The following is a 19733-nucleotide window of genomic DNA, read 5'->3' as shown; positions in this document are numbered from 1 at the left end:
AGACGTCTTCTTGTTCTCACCTGCTGGGCCCTTCTCCAGCCAGCTGGCGAGACTGATCCGACAATCCCTCATAGTCCGTTCCAACAAGTTCTTGCAAAATGCACAGTCCTTCTCCACGTGTGTTTTGTCTTCTTGAAGGCAGTGGAGACATCTCGAATGCTCATCCGCCTTGAAAACATTCTGTAAACCGCACGCAGGGCAGTTCCTGAACAGCCTGGATCCGGGCGTCGAGCTCCCCTTGTCCAGGGCCATGTCCACGAGGTAGGCCTCAGATCTTCTGTAATCCTCCAAGAAGCATAACTCGACGGAACTTCACCCTTGAGGGGCGTAGAAAATTCCAAAACGGGTCCCCGTTGATCAGAAGTAGAAACGGTGGAGTTTGAGGCCCGATTGACTGAAAAAAATTAGATTAAACTCTTTGAAAAAACGCAAAACGCAGTAAAAGCTCGAGAGCTATAGCATGAGGACTCCCAACACTTGAACGTGGGGTAAAAATCTGAGGATGGCTGCCAGGGGAGGGGCTTAGGGAGAGGGCAGTCATTGGCTGGGGGCAGTATGCCCCAGAGACCAGTGATTTTTTCTTTACCGAGGATTCCCAGCCTGACAACGGGGGAATACTCATGAGCATGTGAATCCATGCCAGACCCCATGCTGGAGAAAAGGACAATGTTTTTGGATGCTACCAAAAGGTGCTTCGGTTCAGTCCCGAAGGACGGAATATTCCACAAGTATGGAGGAAAGCAGACGGGACAGAGGAGTAAAATAAATATATACTATAGATTACAGGGTCTGCGGTGGCGGCCTTGTAGTAATGATTATGATGCTCAACACATAAGGAGAGCAGTTTTTGGCAGTGATGTCATCAATAATGCCATTTGTGATGTCATCTTTGAGGTCATGGCTGTTAGTCTTAGCAGTATATGGTGGTGGCGCGAATTATGGTCACATAGCTTACCATAACTGGCACATTTCTTTGGTTTTTCCATTTTACCTTGCAACCATAACATCCTTTAACCACGTGTTTTCTATTAATTCCACAGGTTTGTATCCTTTAACAGACATTTTTCAGTGATATATATATATATATATATATATTGTGTGTACATATATAACAGTAATACTCTGTAGCTTCCACTAGATGTTGGCATATGCACAGAATGTGATCTAAGCAGATTCCACAAGCCTCAGAAATACATATATACACAAAAACATATTGGATGTACCTTAATATAATGTATATGCACATCACTATACCATGCATATAGCTCAGTATACAGTGTCTACATTTCAATATAGTTGCATCTCAATATACAGTACATACATCTCAATGTACAATGGATACATCTCAGTGCACAGTAAATATATATATATATATGCCCCTAGCGTGCAACACAGTATTCAATGATGTATCTCAGTATAGCGTGAATCTATTTAAATACATAATGTATATACCTTAATATATTTATTGGTATACAGGAGGAAAAATCTCCTTGGATCACAAAAGAGCGTACAATAGATAAGAAATCAGATTTGACGGAAGCAGTGAGCTTCTTACAATGTAAAATATACATCTCAGTAACCAATGTATGTATATCAGTGAATATAGTTCAGTAAGTAATGTACTTATAGACTAAAAAAGGACCTGGGGATTGATTTCAAACAGAGGACAGGACTATGCCCCTTCAATAAATAACTTTTTTCCAAAGAAGTCCTGTCACCTCTTCGTGCTACAACCTACACGGTCATGGACCCATAGCATGGGGGCCAACCCCAAACTAAAAGGGACTGTCAGTATTACCCAACCAGGTGGACACTACTTCAATTCTTTGAAAGTTACAAAAATGAGAGTCGATTTTATAATTATAAACTCTCTAAAAGTTTTTTATTTTTTTAGTAATAATCAGTAAATCATATTTTAATACACAAAATGCATACAATCAAATTATTTTTTAAACATCAACAAGATGAAAACCCACAATTCCTCTAAGACCAATTTAGTGTTTTTGAAAAAAACTAATATCACCTTTACTAACACAAAAATATAGAAACTAAAGGGCCCACGCCATAAAACGACCTAAAAGCAGATAAAAAGTTAGATAAAAGTGAAAAAACATTCAAAACCGAAAACATAATAAAAAATAACCAACTTAAAAAATTACACAAACTATGAACTAGCACTCGACTCGGTCTTGATCTAGAAGTACCTGTGTCTAGTGTACTACTTGCTGTTTTTAATCGAAATCGAAATTTCTTATCGGCAAGTACTAATCATCAGTAATTGAATACTGCTGTCATAATTAATATCACAGTAACAACAATCCCAACATGTTTCATTCCCATTTGTTAATCACAAACATTATTTGCGGGAAATTCTTCAGGGGCAAATTACAATGTGTCGTAATATGGGCTTGGTAGTCATCCGTCTTCCTCTGGGTATGTACTTCTGACAGTTCCTCACAAGGGTTAAACTGTCTAGTCAGACAGTGACCACATTTTTCTAAGTAAACCGGATATAATGCAACAAGTGGAATTCCTTATTATTAGGAACCGGATCTGCAAAAATGATGAGGTTTTTTGTTCCCAGGTATAGTCCCTTAATGAGCAAAATGTAGTGTCTGCCGGCGGACCCCCATTAATTGCAGGTAATCCTATTCACTTCCTCGATAAGTATCCAGATGGCACAAGGGTAGCAGTTTAGCAAATCCCATCTTCAACACACAAGGTTCTTTATATTTCTTGCTGAATTCTTCTATGCGTGCTCCCGAGGATTTACGTACGCTCAACAGCGCCTCCAATATTGGATGTATCTTAATATAATGTATATGCATCTCAGTAACCAATGTATGTATATCAGTGTAAATAGTTCAATATGTAATGTACACCTCTCAATATATGACACATCTAAGTATATCATGTATATATTTAGATATACAGTATAAAAATGTATGAATCTTGAATTATGTACAAATGTCCCCTCATACTCTTCTATGGGAACTTGACATGTAAGCAATATGTAATGTTGATCTCTTTCTGTAAAAAGACATTCCCTTGTCTAAAATGAGAAACATTAGAATAGGGTCACGTACTCATTTTTTTCAGTGAATGTGGCTTACACATTTTTAAGAAAAGGGACAGATCCGGAAGGTTAACTACGCATTTTGCGTCACCCTTTGCATACCTTACTCTGCATTTGCTTTCTGTGTAATTCGTGTTTTAACACATCTGTTCTGCAATAAGAACTACAAAATGGCAGTGTTGAAATGCAGTTTTGGCTAGTGCCCCAAAACATCTTGATTCAATCCATAAATCATTGTGAAAATAGAGACACTCACTTCTCAAGAAGTTCTGCCACTGCCAATCGGTCTGCATCAGGATCAGTAGCTACTACCACTCTGGCACCCTCTTTCTCTGCAAGCCTCAGGGACAACTCCTAAAAGAGCAATAGATAAATATTAAAACATTTCTGAGAAACCTTTTTGAACATTTGGAGGTTAGGACGAGCCATTAGATCATAAAAGCTTGCCACATATTGAGAAAATGTTGTAGTCCAAAAGCAGGTCATTGAATAAGGGAATTAGTAAATTAATCAATAAGTATATGTAGCGTGGCTCTGCAACTCAAGACACTTACTCCGCAGGGCTCAAGTCGAGGAGGCTACATGCAGGGGGACGGAGTCCACCCACTTTATTCAGAGTGTGGACTCAGTCCCCCCCCCCAGCTAAAAGAGAAACATTGGACGTCCTTTTTGACTGTATGAAGTCGTCAGATTTGTAGGCCGGACACTTCCTCGCTGCACTACATAACCTGATGAAAAATAAACTAACTGTGAAATATCCTATTTTGGTACCAGGGAAAACATTTGTATTGGTTCTTGGAGTTTAAAACATGTACACCTTTAACGTTTTCAAAAACACTATTAGAAGAAAATATCCTGACTTGGTTTTGTGTGTTTGTTGATTTTATGAAAGGCAAATGCCATTCGTCCTTTTCAATTTGGGTGGTTATGTAAAGCCAATGTAATGACATGTGCATATTTCAACGTAATATGCTAATTTCTGGCAATGTCACATCCAACTGCGTTTGTTGATGAGTCCCCCCACTTTAATTTTTAGCACTTGAGCCCTGTTAATCCGTGTCAGTGGGCGCACGCTTAACAAGCATTAGCATTGTGTCAGTCGCCACCAATCAAGCTCAAAAAGCAGATTTGCAAGTATAACACACCCGGTTACCAGAATTTTAGATGACCCTTCCAACACCCTACTTTCCATCCTGCCAACCTCCCACCCCACTGCATAACTTCCTCAAATTAGAAAAACAGAAGTGTTAACTCATCTGCTTGCTCCTCCATTTGCTCCCACATTTGTCAGCCAACTATTCCGACAATGCTTTGGAAAATGGGCATAATGGAATAGAACACAGCTGTGCTAAGTGGGCACAAAGAAACCAGGTACTACAGTCCATAATGGGATCTGGCCATGCTGTGCTAACTGGGGATACAACATGACATTGCTATGCTAGCTGGGAAAATCCAGGACAATGGTGGGAATACTTTGGTATTGGATTGTAATGGTGCGACTACCTAGGGTTTTAATGGCAAAATGTGAAGTATTATAGCTATACCTGCTATGTGATGCGAATACCAGAAAATACTTTGATATAATAGCAAGTTAGCACAGGGAGGATCGATATCATAACACCCAATTAGAACAGCAGTGCCATGCTACAAAATGCCCAGTTAGCACAACATGGTTAGATTATTTTGTGCCCAGTTAACATTGCAGCGCTTTCCTTTTTGGCCTCACCAGAGAAACCTCTCACCCTTCTCCAATGACTTGCTCATACCATCTTCCAGAGACTCACGGAGAAGAGGAGAAATAGGGCGGGGTGTATTTCGGTCACCCAAACAGGACTGCTCCTATTATGACTTTGTTTCTGGTGCGCGCGAAGTGGACTTGTGCCATGCCACTATGCCCACGTGAGCTTCACTGGCTCGGTTTGCTTTTTTGTGTGTACCTTTATCATATACCCTGTGATAATGGTCCCAAAGAATGCAGGGGGAAGGGAGGGCTTTCACGGGTGGGTAAAGTCCATTAGATCTTGGTAAGGGACCTGGCTTTGTTCAGGTATATCACCTCTGCTTAGCAGGCCATTAATGTCTGAAAACCTTCCGTCGTGGCAATTAATCGCCACAATAAGTTCCAGGTTTCAGTGCTTTGTTTTTCTGTTTCTTTGACAAATCGCACTGGGAACTTTGGCTAAGGCATTCAAGTCTGGAAGCTGGAGACAAAGTCCCGCGTGAAACAGTTGTCAATTCAGTGTAGGGTGCCTGATCCTAGAAACTTGTACTCCAAATTAGGGAATGCAACACTTCTGAATTCAGTCTATTCGAGGGCTCTTGGAATTTTCCCTCAAAGATCTAGCATTTCTCAATTATTCTCTGTAGTCAATGGTTTTAGTCATTTTACCCTCAACTTCCTTAACTAAAGTACAGGACTCCAGATAATGGCCCTACACTCCTTGGTTACTTTGATAAACATTTACAGAAAAGTAGCAGGGTAAATGTTGAATTAAAAGTGAAATCCAGCACATTTTTCAGTGGTAATATTTTTTAAACCTATTTTGTTTGATACATTTTAGACACATACCAAAAAATATATAAAAAGGAGAATAAAATAACAGATTGTTACAATTGCAACTATTAATCATACTCCGAAAGTTACCCTTCTGTCGTCCCAAACCGATTAGCAATCCCCTCCACCCCCCAAGTGTATTGTTACAAGTTAATTTCACAATGTAACACAATGGGCCTCATTAAGAGGTTGGCGGTAACCCAACGGTAACACTGTATCCGCCGCCTGGGATCCTAGTGCCACTGGGACATTACACGTCCCAGCGGGCTGAGATATCAGGTGGCAGAACATGCTGTGCCCGATTCCTGTGGAGTCTGTTGGGATGTCTATCCCACCCTCCAAGGCGCTTCCAAATACGGCGAACACCTTATGAGGTGAAATAAAGGGAGCAATCAACCCCGTCAGGCCCTGTATAGCAGCCCCACAGCAAATAGAAGAGGGCACATAGCACTAGAAACTTGCAACACAACTTGCAACTCCATTTTGTATTAGGCACAGACAGAACAAGCTGCAGGCTCGCACTGCTCACACTCCTAGGTCACATAGGTCCACAAAGTCCAAGTACTGCACACCATGTTGGCTCCGCTTGAGCCTTGTTCCCACGGAAGTCCTTTTCCCTCCAATCCCCTGAGTGTTGCGAATATTTAGTATCTTCTTTAACGGAATGCGCCCTGTAAGAGACAGCACCAGGCTCCGCGCTGTGTCCCATTCATCTCCACTAACCTGCCAGGAGGGCTCTCACCCCCACCCTGCCTGGCCAGAGCCGGCCTCAAACCATTGCCTCGACCACTACACCGTTGTATTCCCAAACCTGAACGTGACCCCCCAGGTCCTAACCCTCCTTGAAGGGGCTGCAGGAGATCTAAGCATGCGCGACAATATTTCTACTGTGTAGCAACCTACACCCCATGTAAAACGAGGTACTTGGAGGAATAAATTCAAGATCAAACCCCAGGGTGGGGACGTCGAGTACGTGAACTGCGGTATTAATGAAGCCCTGAATGTGTGGGTCAGCATGACTGTTTATTATTTTCCCCTTCCCTTGGCACCACTTCCTGTGCCACCCAGGTGCCTGCCACAAGGAGTTAATGTTCAGGGCTTTGCATGTTTGGTTTAAATAGCAACAAAGTACTAATATATGACCCGACCTTCACTGCGAGGATGAGCCCATCTGACCCACATGGACACTGATCGACGGCACACAAACCATCCAATTACCGCCTGGCATCACCGATGGAGCAGGCTCATGTGTAGGGTCCCGCCAATCGGTGGCCCCAACTTATACTGTATACTTGTGACGCCATGGGCCTTTTTTAGATTATGTTTTAACTGTTAGTGCCAGAGCGCTTCGAGCAGCAGAGTCCTTTGCTGGCATTTATATTCTATATCATTAAAACGTGTTATCCTTGCAAAGCTATCTTTTGGCTTATTTACCCAGCTGGTTGAATTTACTGTGGAGTGTGCGCACAGCGGGACTGGTCTTAAAGTCCCATAGGACTCCACAGGAATGGGTGTACGGAAGCACCGGCACCGTTGTCAGTGGTGCCAGTGCTTCCATGGCAACCCTGCCTACCGGGGCCGATGCGCCCAGGAAGGTCAGACCTGCCGGGTGCATCTGCTCCAGCAGGCAGAGTTGTAGTTGCTGGTCCGAAGAAGGGTGCCGGTACATTGCTACCGGCACCCTTGTTTCCAGACCGGCATACTCGTAATGCACAATACTTCGATTTAGTCCAACAGATGGGGCAAATTATGTATCACACATGCAGAAAATCAACAAGATGTTTGTCAATTAATTCAATAATGACATTCATCAGGGAAAACAGTGCTTAAGAATCCTTGTGTTAAGATATTTAAGAAATAGCAATCAATGCTCATTTTTGTTCCAATGGTAATATTGTTTCAGGAGAATTCATCTATTCCTCATCTATTCCTCATTGTATATATATGTTCTAAGTTATGTAGATTCCCAATATAAACTGGAAACATAACATCTTCCAAGGCGTATTGCAGTAAATAATTTTTAAAAAAATATCTAAGTTGCTATGTATGCAACATCATAGCAGAATTGTATGTTGTCATGTCTAGAGGAATTAATTACTTTCATAGTTGTTTGTAAGGGTTAGGTAGTTAGACTGTCACCTTTAACGAGGAAATGAAAAAAAAATCCTGTCAAACCTATATATAGAGTCACAAAACAAATACTCTATTAAAACTGCTGAATTGTATACTGGCAACTGTATATATGTTTGTGTATGGAAATACCTGGAATTGGGATTTTCTCAAGTCCAATCTACTGCTACAAAGCAATGTCTGTGTAGTTGTTGGGCTAGATCACTTTCCTCTTGATGGTATGACTATCAAGAAAAGAGTATAAAAATCTAGTTTGGTCCAAATCTATAGATTGATAATGGACTATTGATAGGTCCTGTTTAAAGTTCCAGATTTCCAATTAATGGATTTAACAATCCTACCCCCAATGTTTAGTATTGTTATCCTGGATTCACGGGACGGGTTTAGAGACAACATAAATACCTTTTGGTGGTCACTATTTCTATATGCGAATTTAATTGACGTCATGACATCATTACGTCAACCTCATGCAATGACGTATTTGTGTCGTCTTAGAACATCATAAGGGCTTATTCATGCATGATCGTTCAAAACGATTAAATCAATACTGCTGGAACAAAAATATACGAGGTAAAAGTACATTCGTCAACGTATGATAGTTTCACTATTATCCAAATAATTAAAATCGTGTGGACCAATATTACAAGACCTTTATCACAAATGGAAAGTTTACTTCAGAGTCTAAATTGGCATCTTGTCTCTGGATTGTCTTTAAGATAGAGGAAATTATGAAAATTAGTCATGGCATTAAACCTGTGCTTACAAACATGCCCTCCTTCCGGATAATAGGAAACAGAAGAGATCTTATATGTTATGAACGTTGTTATAGTACAATTATGTGCCATTCAATCTATTCATTGAGACCATGTGTGTGACTATTGGTCATGAAAATGAATTTCTGTTCCAGTTTTAACAACTTGGTCTTTATAACATTTTGTTGTTTGCCTCGTACTTCGGCTAGAACTGCCCATTTGAAATTACTATAGTTATGGGCAGCTTCTTTAATGTGTTTCACCACAGGGGCTGTTAAAATGTTATTCTTTAAACAGCTTCTGTGTTCTATCGCTACCTTTCTTGTGGTTTTGCCAAAGTAGTTTAACCGACAAGGGCATGGGATCATGTAGATAACATTTTGTTATGTCTGCAAATGCATCCTGAAGCAAGAAACGGACAACAGATTCAAGGTGCAAACAAGACACCTTTATTTACTTAAATGTCAGGATGGTATAGGGCCTAACTTGCCCTATGCTAAGGTGGGATTTCCCTATCTAAAGAAACTAAGGATAGTCTGAGTCAGAAAGTTCAATTTATAAGTCTGTCTGTGTCCAAAACCTACAATTGCCCTCACAACTAAAGCTAAACAATGTGTAGGGATGTCAGCAACAAAATAAATAGTGTTCTAAATAAAGTTCTGAGATTCTTCTAGCTCTTAGCTTACTTTCCAGCTCCCCTTCCCCAAGTTCAAAGCAGTTCAACAAAGCTTGGGGTTGACCTTACGCAAGAATGCAACACAGTTTCTGAAAAGTGCTCAGCGTTCACTTCCCTAAGGCGTCACAGTTCCTAAAGTCTCAGGGTTCTCTTTCCCAAGAAGGCAACAGTTCTGAAAAGGCCTTCAGGATTACCTTCTCTAAAGCGACAACACGGTTCGAGAAGGGCCTCAGGGTTCCCTTCCCTAAGGAGACCACAGTTCCAAAAGGGCCTCAGGGTTCCCTTGCCCAAGGCGACAACACAGTTCACAAAGTCTAGAGGTTTACCTTCCCCAAGATGTCCACTCTCCTAGCATGCAAACTCAAAATCAGTTAAAGTCTTTTAATTCTCAGAACCAGTTCCAGGTCGTCTTTATAATCCTTTAGGCTCTTCAACAGTTTATACAGATTGCTATCTTTGCATTCACTTCAGCAATCTAATTCACAAGTGGAGATTCTTTATATTTATTCTCCTTGGCTTTTCCAGAAAGGGTTTTCCTCTGTCTAGGCGCAGTTGTCAAACCACACGGTCCACCCATCACAGATCACGCAACCGATAACCCTAGGTCTTCTTGCCCATACAGGTTTCTTTCTCACTGCACTTGTGCCTTGGTTTACATGCACTTTGGATTCTCTTTGACAGTCTCTTGGCTTTGCCACAGTGTGTTCTTCCACACAACTCACTCTGTGGTGCTCACTCTCTTCCACCAACTTGCTTTCACAATCTTCCTAAGTGCTCATCACTTGCTTTTGACTTTATTCATAAAGTTCAACATTTGTCTTTGAATGTTCATTATTGTGTTTCACACTTGCTTTCATTTCACTTGCAGGCTCAAAGCTTTCCTTTAGTTTGGTATTCAATAACATTTGCTTTACACTCAAGTTCCTTTACTCATAAGTTCAACATTTGCTCGATGTTCAAAAACACCCCTCAATCGGAGTTCACCATCACCTGACATATATTTCAGATCATCGAGCATTACCGTATGCTGAATAGTAGCCCCAGGAGTGGCCCGATACGGGTATTTCCTTCAAATCACTCACTGGTCCTCGGCTGCTCCTCTGGGCGTCCGCTTTCTTCATTCTCCTGGCGTACTTCGGCTCTGCGCACTCTTCCCAGGAGCTCTCCGAGTAACGCTGGTTTCTGTGAACCTTGGTGTGGGTTGTCGGTAGCTCTGCTCTTCACTCGCAGACGCAGTGGATATCGGGGCGAAGGAAGTTAGGACGCCCCAAGGTTCCTCACAGTCACAGCTCGTAAAGTAAAGTATAAGTATCCAGGGGTTCCTCAGGCCTATATCTATAGAACTCATTTTTTACGGTCTGGCCACACAATGCATTTTTTGCATAGATAGTGTCCAATTATAGGTTCTAGGCACTATAGTTCTGTCTCTGATTTGGCAAGTGTCATTTTGTCGGAAGCATCGTTTTTCATGACTATATCACTAATGGTACTTTTTTCCTAATGCAAAAATCGGTGATGGTAAATAATTCTCAGCTGTATTACAGCATTTGCACCAATTTCGTTTAATTATGCTTTTAGTATTGAAAGAGATCAGAAAAGGTTGTCACACAGGTCAGTACATCTGTAGTTTCTTTAGGTTGTGAGTTAAGCGGGGGTTGCTCAACCACTTCAATTGATGCTTGTTACAGAATCCGCATATACAAGGATTCTATATCTAAATTGATCAGAACCTCACGCTCTTTGTCAAAGATAAAAAAATCCACTTGTTGTACAACGCTTTTGGTGTCTTTTAAATATGATTTGTATGTCTTGCAGATCCTCCTTTGCTTTCCCCCCCTTCTCCTTTTCTTTTCGTCTTGATTTACATATTGGCAGGCCTGATGGCTTTAGGTTTTCGATGTGTTCTTATTTAACTGCCTATTGTATATAGTTTCCTGTTGATCTCATTAAGGCAATAAACATTTTTTGATGGAAAAAAACTAGGATTCAATTTTTTGAACTAATGGTTTCAGGAAGAAGTCTGAATATTTAGATTGTGGCTAAAGTACTGATGTGATAAACTATGGTTCTATCGGGTGGGCCATTGAGAGTTTTGTGGATTTTGTTGAGGAACGTAGAACGTAGGTATAGTAGGTGACATTTTCTCCAAGTGTTCATGCATGGTCTGGAGGTGATTCCCTGTTGTGCGGACCCACGGCTGATTGGGGCTTCAAGTTGACGGCCAACAAAGAAGATTAGATGAGTAACGCCCCTTCTGCAGAAGTACGAAGGTCAGTCAACGCCTTTTAAATAGCTACTCCTACACTTGTACTTCAAAACGAGCGGACAGGACAGTATATTGATTTGTCACCAGGAGCGAGGGAGTGTGTTTTCCGGAAATTGCATGGACCTCCTTGCGGTTATTCTTCTGTGATTGCATTGATTGCCCATGGCGGCTTTGTCACAGACTCCGTAATTCCATAATGGGGGTGATTAACAAATCCAGTGAAGGTTGTATCAGCAACCATTGATGTAGGGAAGAATGTTTTAACGCAATTCCTCAGAAAATCTGATAAACATTTACAGAAGTCAAAAAACATATTGGTGCCCAATAAGGACAGACAAGCGTTGAAAAAGTTCTTCCGAACTTTACTTAAAAAACCTGAGGTTAAATACAAATTGAGATCTAAGGACCTGCACTTTAACTCTGCTGAGGTTGTAGAGGCCTCTACCTCTGGAGGTGTAACGTCCCATGGTGATACCCTAGCCAGAGGAACAGAGTGGAATACACTAGCACAAGGGGGACATGCTTGGGGATCTCAAGCGAATACCTCAGTACCCTCTTATTCCAGGGATAAGCCCATTAACGGTTTGGGTCAGAGTTTTCCGTGGGCAGGATCTGCATTAAAACCAATTAGAGATCAAGTGTTTCTCCAGCCTACACACCAGCCACTGTCTGATAACAACTCAGCATCAGGGGGGAGTGGGTATGGGGACCATTGGGGTTGAGAAAATCTGTTGTGCCTCTATGGGCTGTGCGCCCCCTCTCCCAGGGGGTGGCTAAGTCATCATGCACTGGGTGCTACATAGGCATGGACCATGTTCCCTCCTATTCAAGGAGGGTCACAGATTGAGCCCCCACTTATTTTTAAACCTCTTCCCGCTCCACTAGTAGCAGCCTCAGGCGCATTGAAATAGCACAATATGTTGTCTCAAGCAGCTGATAGATCTTTGCAAGCACAGTCTCTCATGCTCCCTGTGACGTTGAGGGCTTCGAGGGGGTTGTGGTTCACAAACAGAAGTCGCCACAGGACCTAAAGAATCCGAGGAGGGAGAAGCCGCGCTGACCTGCAACGAGGACACCACCGGTGGAGCCCTGCTGAACCGTCTCACCACTTTTCCCGACGACAGAGGAGATCTCCAGCCCGGAGTGTCTTCTTCCTTTGACTGGTGGGGATAACCAGTTTGCCTGTCTTTTCTCCTTCCTGGACCATCTCGTGGCCGCCCTGCCCGTGCCAAGCACCCCGGCAACCGGAATACCGCGGTTTACCACTACCGTGAAGAAAAGGGTGGTACCTTGTAACCGAGAAACTCCGCGGCTGGTTTCTTCCCTGCCAGCACAACGACCTCCAGCTTTCCTCCATGTCGAGACCTCCTCTTCCTCTGGACGAAACACCGACTTGCGCCCGCTGCCAGGAACTGCCCCCGCTGGAACATTCTTCCCACTTTCAGGTACTGTGTCCCGCCTGGCTTCCCTTGCGACAGATCGTTCGGGGTGACCGTAAATCCTCGACTTTCTAACCTGGGTTAGCCTGGGACCTGTTAACTAACTTTTCCTGACTTGATCTCAATCTTTTATGAAGTATCTACAAAGACTCTTTGGGCATACCCCACTGTGTGATCCTGGACACATTTCGCTTGCTCTCTCTAAGAGTGGGCCTGGCATTTGAACTTCCTTGCTCTCCAGTAGACTTTGCCTAACCTGCCTCACTGTGGTTCTTTGAAAAGTATTGAAATTGTGTGCTTTCATAACTTTGCCTTTTCCCTTCCTTTTTCTATAACTTATTAGAGTGCCATCTTATGTTAAGCGCTCACCTCTGTCTGAAAAAAAAGTGGTGTTTCTCACTAAGACTTGTCTAATAAGTAATTAGGGTTGTATATATATATAATAGTAACTGTGTGTTGAATTTACTTACCTCTTTGTGTGCTAGTGTAATTTACAAGTGTGTTTTTAAATAAATAATTATATACTTTTACACCAAAGCTCTGGTCAGTGTTTGCTTGTGCTACTGTATCTCTGTACCTATTGTGTATACTCTATATACTGCCTAACTCATCTTGAGAGAGGTCTGACTGCTCAGCCACAGCTACCAGGTAAATCTGGGTGGTGCAGAATGCTACCAATTGGGTTTACTGCCAAACACCTGTAGTCCTAAATCTTTTGCAGTGGTCCCTAAGGGAACTGCACAGGTTTCTGCCTAACAATAATAATAATAATTTGGCACTTATATAGCGCTACGAACCCTCAGGTATCTGAGCGCTGCTTATTATCACCCACGATGTGTGGTGCTCATTTATCGACCTCGGAAGGATGAAATGCTGAGTTTGGCCCCGCCGGTATTCGAACCTGCGTTAGCAGGCTCTGCATGGATGTCAAAGCGAGCGCTCTACTCGCAGTGCCACTTGACCGGCTGTATTTTTCGCTGATCGGTCTAGAACAGATCGAGTTCTCCTATATTTTAAATCTAAGATTTTGTTAGATCTACTTTTCTGGGAATTGCATGTAATAAGGTCAACGGGATTTGATATTTCGTCGATGATCAGGTCAAGAAAATTGTATTGGTGAAGATAAGTCTCTAAAGGATATGATGGCTTACCTTTGCATGGAAAACAAACATCTAAGACAAAAATCAATATCCTCAAAGCATTGTGTCGGCAGCATTTTCCCAAAGAGGCTTGCCCCAGTTTTCAGGGGTGTCAACTGTCACTAGAAATGTAAATTCCCCTCTGTATCCCTGATGCTGATCCATAAGGTTTTCAGATGTCTTTGCTTTCAGGGAACACTAGGGGCCATAATGTTTTGTTAATGAATCAAGAAATTGGTAGAATATTGAACAATCACTGATCATTTTGAAAGAGACATGGTTGTTACAGTTTCCTGTCCTTGAGGGGTATATCATGTCTTCACAGTCAGCAATAAAAGGTGTGTTGGGGGGACTGTTGACAATGGTTAATATTTCAAGCCCTGTAACTATTGTGAATTCAACTACACTAATTTTTGGAATTTTGGCCACTCACATTAGGCTTAGACTAGATGCCACTTTGAACATACTGTTTTTAACATCTATTGGCACAATGGTTTGGGCACCTTACACACCTTTATTGACGAGATAGTGATTCATGTCAATGACTGGTTGGAACAGAATAAGGATGTCCAACTAATCCTCTAGGGGGATTTAAATGCTAGTTGTATATCAATTCAGCCAGTCACCAATGTGCCTCAGATTATCCATGGGAAGAAACATTATGGCAATATCAGGGTGTAAAATCTAAAGGGTCTCGAGCTAAAAATGTTGAACGGCAGTGTGAAGGGAGACAAACCTACAATGGCATACACTGAGTACCGGGAAGGCATACTCTACTACCAATTATATTATATTTATGTGAGTATTCCACTCTTTGAGTGTTGTCTTTATCTGTCTATTTCCGAAAATAATTTGTGATCAGTTATTTGTCTACTGTCTGTTTCTTTCACTCTGCTGTTTGTGACATCCCCGAGACAATTGCTATCCCTTTGAAAGTAATTTCGGGCAGGCAACCGCATTAGGAGGATTCCTAGCTTGGTTGATAAAGTAAATGTGTCCGCTTTTTTGATAACTGCAGAAATAGTTTCTGGAGTTTCCCCAATTTGTTTTGATCCTTTTTTGGCGCGCAATAAGAAAAGGCAAGATGGGATTGTTCTGTGGACCTTGGACCAGTATACCAGTCAAATCATCTTACTCAAAAGGAGGAGTAGGCCTGCTCTATCCTAAAAACTCAACTACTTTGCTCATTAATTGCCTATATGATGCATCAGCATGCGCAGAAGGGTCTGGTTTTCCAAACTTTCACTCAGGTGATGTATCCACACCACTGGTTGTCTGAAGATTTTCATATTAACCTTTAATTCTGGACTCCTCCGATATTAATTAATCTGGTACATTTGGAATACCATATTGCAGGCCAAAAGGTGGAGTACAGTCATCCAAAGGCTCATGGTTCTCATAAAATGAGGTTAATGACTTAAAGAAATCCTTCTTCGGTAAAGGTTGTAAGTTTTTTCCTGTGCCATTGGTAGCTTCAACAAAGTCGTCGATAATTGCTTCAAGGCCAATTATGTCATAGTTTTCGGCCCTAGAGTCGATGTTTTCGACAGGTGTCGATGGAATTGGCCTCGTTATTGTCGAAGTTGTCTACTTCTTTTTCTTCGATGATACCTTCGAAGGGGTGGATTCTTGACTTGTCGAAGTCCTTGTCGGTTTCTCGTCGGTTTGTGTCCCAGACTCGAGGGTTCTCTGGGTTTAGCCTTTGACTTTCCTTTGTCGTCTTTATGCAGAGAGACAGGGGCATAGCTTTTCTTTTCTTCAAGGGGGTCAGGCCTCCTTCTCGAAAACCTTGTTCATCTCTCTCCGAAATGCATCCCACTTAGCCGGAAAGTCGGATTTAGTCAGACATGTAATTCTCTCAGGTGAGGAATCACTTGATGTCGAAGGAGATCTATTATGCCTTTTCTTTGCCTTCTTAGAAGAAGAGTGACGTGATAGACTCCTCAATTGAGACCTTTTCTTGGATCTCTTCCGTCGAGGAGAATCTCTCAACTCGTCAGATGATTTTAGTTTTTTTGAAATATTAGTAGGGGACTTCTAAGGGATCCTACACACCAGTAATTTACCTTTACGCTACCTTAGAGCCTTGTTGGACATAGCCTGACAGGAATCACAATCCGTTGTGCAATGTTCCGTGCCATCGCACCAAAGACATAGGCGGTTGGGATCGGTGATCGACATTTTTGCCCCACAGTCTTGCCATTTTTTTCAACCAGTCTTAGACGTCGATGGAGCCAACGTTGAAGGGATAATAAATTCAATTTCGATGAAGAACCAAAGCGCGCCATAATTCTCTCAAAGCAAAAGCTGCGTCGGAAAAACAGAACTGAAGCCAGTGAAACGGGTGCTGCATGTGCTACATATACTGGTGATGACGTCGGACGAAGGCCCTCGAGGGACATCAAGTCGACGAGACCAGTGCACAGCGCCCTCTGTCGAGGAAAACATTTTCCAAAGCAGCTGACACTGGAAAGGAAATATCAAAAGATGAGGAATACGTGGGAGGACAATTCAATCGAAAGATTGTTTACAAGCGTCTTCTGCTCTGTGTCACTCGTTCGATCCATTCTTGTCTGTTCGGGCCCTGTTCTAAAAAACCTTGTCTTTGAAATTGTCTAGTACATCTTGGTCTTTCCCCTCGGGTTGGATTACCACTTGTGTTGATATTCAGTAAACCCCCATGGTTCTACATATTCCTTATCTTCCATATTATTGCTGTCATCGCTAGGACTATATGAATTGGTTAAACCATACTCAACGTTTTGGGTTGGATTCTTATTGTGTTGGAGTTATGTCAATAAATGTATATCCCTCGATAATGTAGGTGAAGCATTTCTCATGATGAAATCTGACAAGCCCTTTTTCAAGTCTGCAAATTCTATCATTGGTAGTCTGGATTTTGAATTCATCAATCCCTTTCTTCAAAAGATCCAATTTTGCTTTGAATGTTTCTAAAGGGACTCTTTTTTAATGTATTCTAGTTTCAATAGGTCAAATTCAATTGTTTAGGGACACTTCGTTGGCTGTATCTATGATCAAAATCAACCTCCAGCAGGTTGACTTTCTCAAGTCAATCTATTTAATGAATGGATACAGGCATTTTGGGGCATAACAGTGTCTTAGATGAAAGGGTTTTACTTCCTCCCTCACTCCACCTGGTCCACCCCTTTCTTTTTATAACCTTCCAAATTTCGACTTAGTAACGGAACTGTTTGGTTCTAAGGACTTTTGCTAACTTTTCATTTTTATTAAGTTGTACATTTATTCACTCTCCCAATCCCCTTTAATCGTTTGTGATAAATGCTGATTTTTTACACTATCATTTATAATATTTGATGTCATGGGATATTATGTAAGGTCTAGTTATGTTGTGTCACATGAATGTCACACTCTTTCGTACAAGGGTGAGAAACTCTGTGAAGCAGCTGGGAAGTGACCTGTAACATTCCACAAACACCCAAATAAATAAATAATACGTCTTAGTGGCATTCACTTATTGAAAAAAGACAAAAATCTCAAAGCAGACATGCAAAGGTAAACTGGTAAGAAGAATACACCCTTGCAGAAACTAAGATTCCTCTGCTTATCTCTTTGTACAGGACAAGGTAGATTCAGCCCGGACTCACCACTGGATTATGCAGATTAACACCCTGAACAGCTCAGCCTCAGCCCTGGAAGAATCACACCTCTCACACTATCACCATGGACATAAAGCTCCTACAACCTTCAGGCAGCCAGGTCCAGGGCATTGGTTCCCAGAGGGAGGAACCAGAGTTGAAAACAGTGTCCATAATTCCTCCCACCTTTCCATTCTATAGATCTTCACCATTTGTAGACTAGAGGATATGTAGAAGAGTGCTCGCTTGTCGGTTCCCATGTGCATTGGCTGGTCACGCCCTGGCAGTACAGGGAGAACTCACAGCTTCACCACCCCCGATCCAAAGCTATACTTGCATTACTACGACATTTTGCATAAAAAGGTGCCAGATTGTCAGTGCTGCAGGCCTTGTAAAGGATAGTTTTCTCCTAGAGTTTTGTCATTTTGTTATTACTTTACAACCATAACTCTTAATTTTGATCCCATTCAATGTCTCTGTATCCCTCTTGGACTACATTTGAATAGGTGATGTGCTATTAAATCACCTACAATAGTGGTGAGCAGCACAATAACGGCAAACCGAAGCAGTGCAAACACGATGCACTGACATCTTGTAGCTCCCACATTGCTTCTCACTCAACTCACATTAGTGAATAAACTCTCAAGCAGAGGTCATGCATGTATGTTTTTTTCAGGGTGTTCTTCACTTTCTCTCACAATGTCCTCTCCTACAGTGGTTTCCCTGAATTCACCTTTTTCCAACAGCCAATCCTTGGCTCAGTCATTTCTGGCAGTTGCAATCCCACATTATGTCCCTGGGATTTCTAGAGGGTGCCCAAAAATGTTACCTCTACATTTATAAGCGCTTCCCAGGCAAATCTCTGCCATCACAGTGCTTTGCTTCCTCTTATTCTAGCACTTGCTTCCAAGGTACTATAAACGGTCATTACTGAAAAACTGTTCATTATCACAGGCTTTCTTATTTTCACTCTTTCACAATAAGCTTTCTATTGATCCACTGCCTACAGTTGAACATTCAACTTCACAACAACATTCCCTTTACCTCAACGCTTCAGTAACTTCCCAATTTGTTAGTTCTGTGCGTCCTGTTCCTATTCTCGCTTCCACCTATCACTCACCACTGCCCTTTTTCCCCCTTCTTCCACCATTGGCTATGGTCTTATTACCCGGATGTAGGCACAATACACCAGTTTTTTGAAGACGGTACCAGACCCGTAAAACCACTAAGAGTGTGACTGGTGTAGAATAAAACTCTAGCATGCTGCATGGTTTCATTTACAACACGGCACGACTGCTTGGTTGGCTCCCCCTCCTTTAGAGCTCCTTGCCTGTTTTAGTTTTACACTCCTGGGCTTAACTTCAAAATCTCTTTGTCCCTTCACTTCTCTTTACTTTCACCACTGCACATCAGCTGGCCACAGTTTCCCTGGGTTCTGCTCGCCGCCTCCTCTCAGTCTTGCTCCTCATTACTCAAGCACACCTCTCCACCAGTGAACACTCCGGCGGCTCTACACCTTCCAAGTGTCTGACATTACTCTGCTACCCCTCAATAGTGGTACCTCTCCCCGATGTCTTGCTCAGCTGCATGCTTACTCCAGTCTTCTCATCTTCACTGCCGCACAGAAGAAGCTTCTGCCAAGTACAGCCTGCCATCTTAGTCTCTCCACAGCTTCCAAGAATTCTTCATCACTGCAATTCTATCTGGACCACCTCTCTCAAACTTTGCTGCATCTTTGTTCTGCAGTTCTGTGGCAATTAATATTAAATATCCTCAACCTCTTGCATGTCACTTCACAGCACCAGTTACCACAATAATGGCAGATTCCATTCAGCCCAATTAGAACAGTAATACAAGAAGCCCATTATGTCCTCTTACCACAGTAAGGCCAGAAATAGTCATGTTTGGGTAGCAAAGAAGCACCAAGTTTCCTAAAGGCAAGTTAATACAGTAAGACCAAATTCCCATTATTGCATTGAAGTACGCCCTTAACTAATGAGAGTATATATAAGTAAGGTAGTAAATAATACACACAAATAAGGATAATTAACCATGGAATAGGACTAATGTACAGTTAGTTGTGT

The 19733-nt window shown here is 42.0% G+C and overlaps 1 protein-coding gene across 1 annotated transcript in view; it reads right to left on the bottom strand.

The window, feature by feature from the left end:
• Nucleotides 1-19733, bottom strand: part of PGM2L1 (phosphoglucomutase 2 like 1) — a 1482539-nt gene that overhangs the window by 626856 nt on the left and 835950 nt on the right. Inside the window, exon 8 of the mRNA XM_069640198.1 lies at nt 3333-3430. Within this exon, the coding sequence (XP_069496299.1) occupies nt 3333-3430 (98 nt within the window). The remainder of the gene's footprint in view (nt 1-3332; nt 3431-19733) is intronic.

This window comes from Ambystoma mexicanum, chromosome 7q (assembly GCF_040938575.1).
Source record: "Ambystoma mexicanum isolate Mex_15411 chromosome 7q, UKY_AmexF1_1, whole genome shotgun sequence".
In the NCBI taxonomy this organism is placed as follows: domain Eukaryota; kingdom Metazoa; phylum Chordata; class Amphibia; order Caudata; family Ambystomatidae; genus Ambystoma; species Ambystoma mexicanum.
Note: the sequence above shows the minus strand (reverse complement) of the source record. Positions and strands in the feature narration are given on the sequence as shown.